The sequence below is a fragment of the Oxyura jamaicensis genome, chromosome 33, assembly GCF_011077185.1.
Source record: "Oxyura jamaicensis isolate SHBP4307 breed ruddy duck chromosome 33, BPBGC_Ojam_1.0, whole genome shotgun sequence".
NCBI classification, from domain to species: Eukaryota; Metazoa; Chordata; class Aves; order Anseriformes; family Anatidae; genus Oxyura; species Oxyura jamaicensis.
The window spans coordinates 146,319-157,186 of record NC_048924.1 but is presented as its reverse complement, the minus strand read 5'-3'; the positions used below and the strand labels follow the sequence as shown (position 1 = coordinate 157,186).

Here is a 10,868-nt window from a genome sequence, read left to right as displayed (position 1 = left end):
AGCTGGGGACAGCACAAATCCCATCCCACGCGGCTGCGTGGGGCCCAGCTGCTGGGAAGAGGCTATGAAAATCTGAAAGGGGGACCCAGACCCAGGTCAAAGGGTGCAGTGCTCCTCTCCCAGTCTCAGCTCCCAGCCTTGGTAAGGCCACGAGCCCTTGCACACACCAAGCACGGGGCAGGACCGGGGCAGGAACACACCCTCCTGAAAGCCAGGGAGCTCACTCTGCTCTCTGGCTGCCGTCTTACCTCGAAGAAGCAAACAGAAAACCCCCAGCACTGGTACTGACAGAGAACGGTAAAGCAGCATTAAAGTGATGGACAAGTTTTCTTTTTATATTTAAAAACAACCTCCCCCCAAACAAAAACAAAAATACCCCCCAAAATAATAACCAGATTAAATAAAATGTGCAGTGAACATACCAATCAACACCTGTATGTGCAGTTCAACACAGTGCTTAACAAAACAATATACACAGGGTAAGGTGGGTGGGCATGGGCGTCACTCCAAAAAAAAAATCAATTTCTCGTCTCTTAATTAAGTCCATATAAATATATCCAGGAAGGAGGGCGAGAAGAAGGGAGGGCAGAAAGGAAAGGCAGAGGGAAGTGCCCGCAGTCCAGTGTGCTCTGTGCCCATGCATGAGCCCTACTGTGAGCTGGCACGTTCCAGCACTCGCAAGTCGTAGTTCTTTTTGGCCACACGCAGCTTGAAGCGGCTGAGGGAGTTGTTGAGGCGGAGGGAGGCATTCTGGGCAGCCAGCGGGCTGGGGAACACGGCCACGATGGTGTATAAGGCAGCAAGGTCAGTGTGTCTGCTGTTCTCTGGAGTCCCGTTGCTGTCCCCGCCAACCCCATCTCCGCGACGCCCCTGAGTCTCTTTGAGCCACTGGATTTTGGCACCCGCCATCGCAAGCTGGGTAAAGAGCTTGTCAGCCTCTGTCCGTGTGATGCCCTCGGGCAGGTCCGTCACCTCCAGCACTCGGCCCAGCACTGCGATGGGAAGACAAGCACACGTCAGCAGCTGCGGTTCTAGGGTGGCGATGGCATGGAGGGAGCTGATGCCTCACCAGCTCTGGGGCTGGAGCGCTCAGTCTCTACCTCGCCCATGAAAGCAGAGCTTTGCTAAGCTGCCCCCACAATAGGAATGTATTTTTTTAAGCCAGTCACTTCTTCCCCCTCAAGCTGTCCCTACCAGCCTAGTCCCTGCAGGGCCCCATCCTGACCCCTTCTGGTCCCCTCATGGTCTGCTCCAAGAGGAGACTGCTGTTTCCCAGGGCTCCAGCAACACCAAGTCCTCCTCGCTTCCTTTGTCTGGGCTTGGCTTTTCCGTTAGGGCTTTCCCAGGTGTCCTGCCCCATCTTCCGACCCTTCCTGACCGGGAACTAGCCCAACACTCCCACCCTCTGCCCTGGGAGGGAAGAAGACAGGCTGCAGACAGATGGCTGTTGCACCTTGACATACGCAGACCCTGAACATGACTCTCCCGCTGTGCTTCCCCCACAAGGAGCAGGATCCCCTTGTGTGTCCAGGCCAGCGTCGTGCCAAACTCTCTGCCTCTGTCCTGTGGTACCCAAACACTTCTGCTGCCTCCTGGCTCCAGCCCTGGCTTTTGGGCTTAGCAGAGGGCTGGCTGAATGGATTCTTTGCTAATATTAACATGGCATGTAATGAACATGCCAGCTGCAGGACATGCAGGGGGACAGCTCTCCAGGCAAGCTGCTCTTAAAGGGCCCCCTGCAACTGGCTGTGGTTGTTGGTGATGAGGACAGGATCTGGGGGACACATCCAGAGCCTCCAGAGAGCCCATGCAAACTGCCCGCCCTACAGCTGGCCAGGCTCATGCCCAGCCTGCAAGGCTTGCACCACTGCGGGGAGAAGCCAGACTCCTTCCCTGCCTGACACGAGCAAGTGGGGACTCCCGGGAGGGAAACAGGAGGGAAACGGTCCTTGGCAGCCACTCCTGGAACATCCCAAAGCTCTTTACAGAGATGAGGGCTTTGCAGCTCCTGGCCCCACTGGGAAACTGAAGCATTAGAGGGAAGGGGTGCTTGGGAGGACAATGGTGGGAACAAGGTATCGGAGGTCTGGGCAGTCACTGATGACAAAGGGGAAAAAACCCTGAGTTCTGCCTGCCAGCCCCACCTGCTCCATCATTTTAACCCTCATGGGGGGCATCAATAGGGCCCAGGCGACCTGGTGCTCAACCCTGACTCTCAAATAGTTTTTCCCCACTCTTCTGCAAAAGCTTTGATCGGTGTAGGCAGCGTTCACTGCACCCTGAGCAACCCCTGTCCCCTCCCCTGCCTCTGGACACAGCTGAGAGGGACCGAGCATCCCCACACGCCCCAGCCAGGCCTCACATGGGCTGTGGGGTGTGCGTGGGGAGGTGGTGGGGGCAGGAACTGGTCTGTGGGATGCTGGTGTGGGCAGAGGGGCATCCGGGATATCTGCCAATGCCACCTACACCCGTGCAGGAGGGACCAGGCAGAGGGCAAAGGGGGAATTGCTTGAGGAAGGTCACTTGCCTACATCACTTGTCCCAAGGTCAGTGGATGCTGACTTGAGGGCGTGTCTCTTGCTCCGGTTTCCGTGTTTCATTCCAGTCTGTCCCTTAAAGAATAAAAACAGCAGCACGTCACCCGAGGAGAAATGGTGGCCTCACAGTGCATCCCAGGGCAGCGGGTGCGCAAGACCAAACGTGACTAGGGGGAATGGAGACACCTGGATGAAACTTGCACCCCTGGCACCTTTGTAGTGGCACCATGCTTGTGAAGTTAGGGGAGACCAGGATACAGCCTTGGTTCCAGGACACTTCCAAGGACCTGGGGCTGACACTGCTTCTAGGCAAAGCCAGGGACAAGGTGAAATTCTAAGCCCAGTGTGGTCTGTGGGGGGGTCTGGCTCTGCTCTCACAGCAGTGAAAAGGATGTACGGGGGTCTGCCCCCGTATTACCTGGTGTGCATTGTAGTTGGGCTGGTTGTGGAGCAGTGGTGGGGGACAGATAGACAGATTATACTGCAGCGGCTGGCCCAGCAACGAGTAACGCCCATCACCTACAAAATTTGAAGCAAATATCGGTAGGTGTCTAAAGAAATCACAGGAAGGACCCACCCCTGTGCTGCTCCCACTCTTTTCCCTTACCTTGTGCTGGACCCATGGGCCGGGGGAACTGCGTGAGGACCGGGAGGGAGCTCAGCCCCGTGCAGACACTGTTGAGGTTGGTGACAGGAGACGGCGTCGGGGACTGGGTGGGCGACGTGATAGGGCTGTTCAGCTGGGTGCTGGCCTGCGGGAGGGAGAGGGTCAGACACTCCCAGTGCTTGCGACCAGTCCTGATCCTGTCTCACCACTGTGGGATGAGCGCACCCCCTTCTCCCAGCCCACGCACACAGCATGGATGCCGGGGTCCTCTCTCTCCCACCAGGCAGCTCCCAAAAGATGAGCTGCCTTCCTCCCAGTCCTCTCAATACCTGAGCACTGGTGTCTGGGTTGTACAGGTCTCCTGGCTTCTGCCCCCGCTGGTCCAGACTGTAGTACTTACAGTGGCTCCACTGCACCACAGGGGCGTTCTGGGGGGGCTGGGGGCCATTGGGTACATTCAGCTGCATCACAACCACGCCAGGGCCTGATGGAGACACCCCTGGGGAGAGAGGAGAGCAGCAGTATTGCCCAGGCTCTGCACACTGCTGCTGCTTGCTGTGGAAGAAGAGGCAGCAACTGCAGCCTTGCACTCTTCCCAATACACCTCCACCTTATTCTCTCCTTCACCATTCCTGCTTGTCCAGGGGGGTGAAGAGGGGCTCTACTAAAACCCTGCCAAGATCTCTGATATCATGCCTTACATCAGAGCAATGACTTTTTATCCAGGAAAAATGCGAGCAGAGGGAACAAGCCCAAGACAACTTTGGTGACTCCTCTGAGCATCACACAACCCCAGGCAAAAGACCTGACCCCAGAGCTGGGCGCAGAGCCCAACTGTTCTGGTTCCAGCTCCAGCTCTTGCAGTAATTCACCAGGCCCCACCTCACACCCCCGCAGCTGGGGCAGGATGTGGGGATCCAGCTCTCACCCCATGAGCTGCCCTGGTGACACTAAGCCCTGCTGCCAGCAGAGGGAGTCTGCAGCCCACAGCGACTCGCTACGGCTCCTACCCGGCCCGCCGAGCTTTGGGGACACCAGGCACAGGCCAGCATCAGCCTCTGAAGCCAAATCACTTCGCCACGTCCTGAGGGCTCATAGTGAGCCATGGGATGGGTAGCAGTAAGAGAGATTGGTCTCTGAATTGGCAGCCCCTATACCCCTTTTGGCCCTAAAACCGGATCCAACCCAGACAGAATTGATGCCAACCCTGACTGGGGACCCCTCTTACCTGAATACTGCTGCTGCATCTGTGGGGGGCTGCAGGGCGAGGGGGACTGTGGCATCTGGTACTGTTCAGAGCCGGGCGGCTGAAGGAACCCCACCGAAGGGCTGTGAAGCAGAAAGTGCTCTGAGAAGCTGCAGGGGATGGGGAAGGACCAGCAGGACTGTATGCAGAAGCAGCCCCCTCAGTCCATGAGAAGCTGGAAAGACCTTTGGGGGAGCAGCACTGCATGCCACAGGGCAGCTGTGCCCAGGAACCACTGGCTATGGGATTTAGGACTGGGCAAGCTGAAGAGACATTTATGGTGCCCTACCACCTCCCCTAGCTGCAGGAGGAGGATGTGGGACCCTTTTGGCAGCAGGGTCTCCCTCCCCATGGCGGGCCAGAGATACAGAAGCTCTACCTGGTGCCGTTCTGCTGGGCAGTGGGGATGACGCTGTAGTAGATGGGTACACCCCCAGTCTGAAGCCCCCCCTGCACGGACTGGCTGGCCGGTACGAGCACTGGCTGCTGGAAGGGCTGCTGGACCACACTCTGGGACTCGTTGGCCACGGGAACCTGGGCAGGGAGAGAAGCAGCTGTCTGGAATGACAGTGGCAGCAGGGAGAACTGACCCCAAAGAGACGCCAGTGAGGTCCATACAAGGTACAAGAGACACCAGGCAGTTGTCTACTGCTGTCCGGAGCAATCTGGCCCAAGAAAGGGCAGCCCCCCAGTTCTTCTTGGAACACAGTGGCCAAGGGAGCAGCAGCACGCAGTCCTACTCAAGAGCTGCCCTACACTGGTTCACATGTGAACGTGTCCCCCACCCTAGCTGGCAAACATGCATGATCTTCTCAAGACAAACGTGCCCGACTTTGGCTCCGTCCCTCATGCGCAGGAACAGGGCACTGCAAGGCCTGCAGAGCTGAGGCCCCCTCCCCAGCAGCCCCTCGCTGAAAAGTGACCGATGCCTACCTGGTATGAAGGCAGTGGAGTGTACTGGACCATCAGACCTTGCATCTGGCTCCCCATATTGTTCCTCTGGCTGCTGAGGAGGCTCGGGGGCTGTGCCTGCTGCACTCCCATCATATTCTGCATCTGCCCCCCCATGCTGTTCCTCTGGCTGTTGAGGAGCCCCCCGGGGGGCTGTGCCTGCTGCACTCCCATTACACCTTGGTACGTTTGCTGCTGGTTGGACATCATTGGCTGTAAACCTGTCAGAAGGTTTAAATGGAGCAGTTTTGCAGCTGGCCAAGGTAGGCAGCCTGAGAGTTGGCTATGAGAGGTGAAATCCTCTCACAGGTGAGAGGATTTCTCACAGAGGTGAGAGCCAAAGGAGTGCCAGGCAATGGAAACGTGCTGCTCCCTCCCCCCTTCCGCCCCCATCCCTTACCAGGTTGCTGGGTTTGCTGGGGGAGCTGCTGCGTGCGCTGGGAGCTGTAGGCCACTGGGTGACTGAGAGATCGGTATTGCTGGCTGGAGTTTGGGTACTGCCCAGGAGGGTAGTAAGAAACCTGAATCTATCAAAAAAAAAAAAAAAAAGAAAGAAAAGAAAACACAGTGATGAGAACATAAGAAGACGTGGGACCAAGAAAGCTGGTCCCCAGGACCAGTTTTCTCTCTCATCTGGCCTGGCTTCTGCTGGAAAAAAACAAGCAGGGCTTTGGCTCTGGCCAGATGATGGCTCCTCAGGGAACCGCAGCCCCTGCCCGCTCCTCCCAACCTGCCCTTCCAAGCCTTTCCCAGCAGTGCAAGAGCACAGCAGGCACAATTCTCACCACAGCTCAGGGGAACAATCCTAGAGCCATAATGCCCTGCGGGACCCCCAAAGAGAGCTTAGAGGTGCCATCCCTGAATCTGGTCACCGTCCCTCCCCCAGTCTGAGCCAGGAACGGACAGAGGGCTCCCCAGGCAAGTGGCTTGTGAGCTCAGAGCGACAAGGGGGCAGAAATCAAACTGCCTAGCAAGGGAGCATGTGGCCAAGTGCTTTGACCCCTATGTATTGATCCAACACAAAGAAGCAGCAGAAAAAGAGGGGGCCCGCTCCCAAGGAACTATTTATTCTCTTGCCTGCTCCCCAGCAGCCCCTTGCCTGAGAGATCTGGGCTGAGGGGCACATCCCCTCCGGGTTCGCACGTCTCCTTACTTGCTGGGGAGGCTGAATGTAGCCCTGGGGCTGCAGCACCTGCTGCGTGGGGGCCGTGTGCCCTGAGGCGGAGTAGTTGGAGGTGGGAATGGGCTGCCCAGGAGTCGCCATGATGAACCCAGTCTGCTGCGGGTGCTGGGAGATGAGGGATGACTGGAACATAGCGGAGGAAGGATCCGGTGCTTCTGTAGAGCCCTGCCGGCTGAGGCTGATCTGCCCAAAGGGGTTGCTGAGTTCATCAGCCTGCATTGGGGATAAGCGGGAAGGATGGAGGAGGACAGCATGTAGGACGACAGCAAGGAGGACATGGCTCTACCAAGTAGGTGGCAGATGCCTTCTCCCAACTCCATGTGCAGGGACTCTCCCAGGAAAAAATCCCAGAACTGAGCCACAGACCAAGAGCATTCTGCAGGACGGGGACAGGGGTATGTGGGCTGCTGGGGAGCCCGAAAGCTCAGCAGACACTGGTGCCATACATGGCCCCACACAGGCAGGAGTGGCCCCAGCCCAGGTGCTGTGTCCTGCAGGGCACTCCATGCCACACAGAACGCGTCATTCCCAACAAGACAACACAGAGGCTGACCATGAACTGCAGGGCAGCTGCGGCCCCTGGACCCCAGTGCTGGCCACAAGCAGCTCTTCCCAGTGGAGCTCTGGGCTTCGCACTTGCTCTTCCCCAGCCTCTTTCTAAGACCAGACACTCCAGCAGTGCCCGACACTGGTGGGTCCCACAGCCTCAGGCATCCCACTGCAGCGCAGGGCCTCCCTGAATCCCAAACCCACTGGGTGCAGTGTCTGTGACATACCTGATTAGCAAAAGCTCATACAACACAAACACAGCACACGAGTACAACAGAGGCAGTGCAGAAGAGGAAATGGGATTTATACCAGGTTGTACTGCTGGGGTGGAGAGACTGGCAAGAGGACTTGGGGGCAGGAGCTTGGAGAATACTGAACAGGCTGCAGCGCTGGGACCGGCTGAGACCAGCAGAGAAGGGAGCAGAGGAGAGAGATTTGGGTTGGAGAAGGTGGAGGGGGGGGGGGGGAAGGATAGGAGGAAGGAGAGAAAGAAGGAACAACAAGGTTAGTCAACTGAGCCGATTGCCAACACACAGAAGTGGGCATTGCAGAGGGTTGGAAAGCACAGAGAGCAGAATGGGAGAGCATTCTTCTCTCTGTGAAGACACACAGCCTGGCCAGTTGCTTTGTGGAAGCTGTGACAGCTGACTGTGTCCACAAAGCAGGTCTTGCCTGGCATGAACATGACACGAGTTTACAAAGGTCAGCTACGGCCAACAGCAGCAGGAGAGTCATTTCCCCCCAGCACAACCTTTGTGCCTCTCCCACTCCACTGCCCACTTAGGTATGGCACTGACTGCCAGCTGTCTCTGCAGTGCTTCTTGGCCTCCCCTACCAGTAACCCTGTGCTTCACTCTTGCCTTCTGCAGGGGCCCCTCTCACCTTATCGCTGGGAGGACCTGCTGATGCCTGTTGACGATGTGCTTTGGGCAATGGACCTGTGATGATCAGCACTGGGCTGGTTTTTTGAGTATTTGATTTGCCCTTTGGTGAAACAGAAGGTGCGTGCACATGGGGAACAGTGCATCTGCAGGCTTTTCACCAACAGCCAAATACACAAAAAAAAAGGTTTCCAGGAGCCTAACAATTAGGAGAACAGTCAAACAGCAGAAGACACAAAATAATGCCCCAGCAAGATGGAGTGGTCCTGCACAAGTTCCAGAAAACCACCGTGTGTTCACATCACCCACTCAGGGCACTGTGCTCTGCTAGCTTTAGCACTGGACTCTGGCTGCACCTCAGGGAGACACCTTATCTACAGAACTGAGAGAGAGCCTTTGAGTCTCAGTATCCTCTGCAAACAGATCCAAGTCCCAGGAGTCGGTCTAAGGGCCCAAGAACTACAGCCTCCCTCTATCCTCACTCAGTTGGCAAAAGACAGCAAAGGACATGGAGAAAAACAGATCTGTTAGCATCATCTGCAGTTAAAGATACTTGAAGAGGCTTGCTTCCTCACATCAAATCCCACTGAAAGCATTTGTACTTTACTGTATGCACCACTCTAAGCATGTGGGATCCTTTCTGGTGCATCATTTATAAAACTCACAGGCAGGTTGAAGTCCAGCACCTCAACTGAGGGCACGGAGAACACTTCCCATGCACGTTACCCAGCTCTGCACCTATTCAATGTGAGGCAGCTTTGCTATCCCAATGTGCCAGCTCTTGTGCTGTGGTTTCTTACAGCCTTGGGAACTAAGTGTGTAGGGACAACAGCCACAACTGCTCCATCTTCATAAATAGCCCCACAAGGCATTGGAGCATCACTTGGGTTTAACCTGGAGAGGGTCTGGAGAATATACCTAGGCCCAGTCCCAGGTCTGCCCCTCTGCAGGACATCAGGTGGCTAGCCACAGGGTCTCAGCACTGGGGAGCTCAAACCCAGCTGCAGTTTGTGCCATTCCCTACTAGAGGGCAGTTAGTCTCAGAGTGCAACTCTGCCACTCACCAAAGATGCCTTGCTAGGAGGGCTGTTGGCAAGCTGAGATGTCGTGCATCATTTTCAGACACAGCAAGGCTCCCTGAACTTCCCCTGCTCTGCCTCCAGCTCAGGGGGGCTGTCACTCCCTAACAGGGAGCATGTGTGAGTGTTCCCAAACCCCGCTGGGCAAATATGAGTCCAGAGCATCCCGGGTATGTATTGGCTCTGCTGGTATCAGCGTGCCTGAGTCCACTGAGCCCTAGGAATTGTGCAGCAACTCACCTGCGATATCATGTGGTTACTCATGGCTGGCTGCTGCTGGGGTGCTGGTGGTAGTCCTTGGGGCTGCGGTGGTGGCTGTTGGGGTGGTGGCGGTTGAGACTGCTGGGATGTGCAGGGAAGGAGGCCACGGCTGGGCTGTGAAGAAGGGGGTTGGCTGCATGCTTCAGGGGCACCTAGTACCAGACCTTGAACAGAGAAAGACACGGCAGGGTTAGTACCTAGGAGAGAGAAGTCATGATTCATTGCCTGGGGTAGGAAGTGGCGGGGGGGTGAATCCTGGCACTCCCTCCTGTACTGCACCCAGATTGCATCGCCTGCTGTCCAAAAGGAAGCTTCCTTCTAAAACGAGCGTGGTGAGCAGGTTGCAGGCTAAGTCACTAGTTTGCCTCACAGTAAACCAAGGTGTTTTGAACCTTGGGGGATCCTTAGGTGTCCTCTTCCCTGACCCCAGCCTAGCACCCTCACAGCACAGGGACAACCTGTGACCCCACTCTTCACAGATCTTCCCCTCTAGACCCTTCACCATCTTCATAGCCCTCCTTTGGACACTCTCTAAGAGTTTTCAGTCCTTTTTATACTAAACTGCACACAGTACTCAAGATAAGGCTGCATCAGTGCAGAACAGAGTGGGACAATCCCCTCCCTTGGCCAGCTAGCAGTGCTGAGCTTGAGGCACCCCAGGGTATGGTTGGCCCTTTTGGCTGCCAGGGCACACTGTTGACTTGTATTCAACTGGATGTCTACCAGAACCCCCAGACCCCTTTCTGCAGGGCTGCTCTCCAGCCTCTTGTCCCCCAGTACAGCCAGGGTTTTAATTTAAAAAAACATTAAACTGGCCCTAAAATGGAGCCCTGGGGAACCCCACTAGTGACTGGCTGCCAGCCTGACATAATTCCATTTGCTGATGCTCTTTGAGCCCGATCCGTTGGCCAACTGTACACCCATCGTATTATATATTTATCTAGTTGTATGTTGGACATTTTGTCCAGAAGGATATCCTGTCTTGTCTGGGAAGAAGACAGACTCTAGAAATGCCATGGGACTTCTGCTGGGAAGAGAAACCTGGCTGGTAACAGCAGTGCCTGACTGGTAGAGACGAGAGGTTTCTAAATGAGGGAGCTGCTGGACACACTCATTTCCACTTAGTGGCATAAACTAGTCTGTGGAAAGAAGCTGGAGAGCTGTTCTCAGTCACAGCTCAGTTCTGCAGCTAGGCGAGGCCCCTGCTTGGATGCTAATATGTTGCTGAGATTTGTCCAAGTGCTCACCCAGAGCAGAGGGGATTGAAGGAATCCATTAAATGGCGATACAGACCTAGCATGTGCACACCCTTTGAGCAAAGGAAAGGGGGGTGGCGGCGGTGTTTGAAAGCAATTCCTTCCCTTGGTAGGAAAAATTGTTAGGAAGGATCGTGACACACGCTGCAAGGCACCCAGCTGGGAAGTGCTCTCCTCACTGTTTCAGTGTTACTTCCAGAAATAAAAGGTCTTTGAAACTACTGCTCGAAGCCCAGTAGCTGTTATTTAACTAATTCTGCCTCTGATCTACTGCGTTTCAACAGCTGATCTTCAGGCATTCTGCTAAGGAAGCCTGTA

At 55.7% G+C, this 10,868-nt stretch overlaps 1 protein-coding gene across 5 annotated transcripts in view; it reads right to left on the bottom strand.

Moving 5' to 3' along the window:
- Positions 1 to 308: 308 nt before the first annotated feature.
- R3HDM2 (R3H domain containing 2) overlaps positions 309 to 10,868 on the bottom strand; it is a 54,651-nt gene continuing 44,091 nt past the window's right edge. For 4 of the 5 annotated variants that reach the window (XM_035308845.1, XM_035308843.1, XM_035308842.1 and 1 more), the window contains 12 exons: positions 9,274 to 9,458; positions 7,383 to 7,472; positions 6,495 to 6,737; positions 5,742 to 5,868; positions 5,324 to 5,562; positions 4,770 to 4,924; positions 4,373 to 4,473; positions 3,474 to 3,643; positions 3,145 to 3,289; positions 2,956 to 3,056; positions 2,528 to 2,612; positions 309 to 992 (listed from right to left, as the gene is read on the bottom strand). In XM_035308845.1, the coding sequence (XP_035164736.1) occupies positions 649 to 992; positions 2,528 to 2,612; positions 2,956 to 3,056; positions 3,145 to 3,289; positions 3,474 to 3,643; positions 4,373 to 4,473; positions 4,770 to 4,924; positions 5,324 to 5,562; positions 5,742 to 5,868; positions 6,495 to 6,737; positions 7,383 to 7,472; positions 9,274 to 9,458 (1,985 nt within the window). In that variant the 3' untranslated portion in view covers positions 309 to 648. The remainder of the gene's footprint in view (positions 993 to 2,527; positions 2,613 to 2,955; positions 3,057 to 3,144; positions 3,290 to 3,473; positions 3,644 to 4,372; positions 4,474 to 4,769; positions 4,925 to 5,323; positions 5,563 to 5,741; positions 5,869 to 6,494; positions 6,738 to 7,382; positions 7,473 to 9,273; positions 9,459 to 10,868) is intronic. The other variant, XM_035308846.1, reaches the window with a different exon arrangement.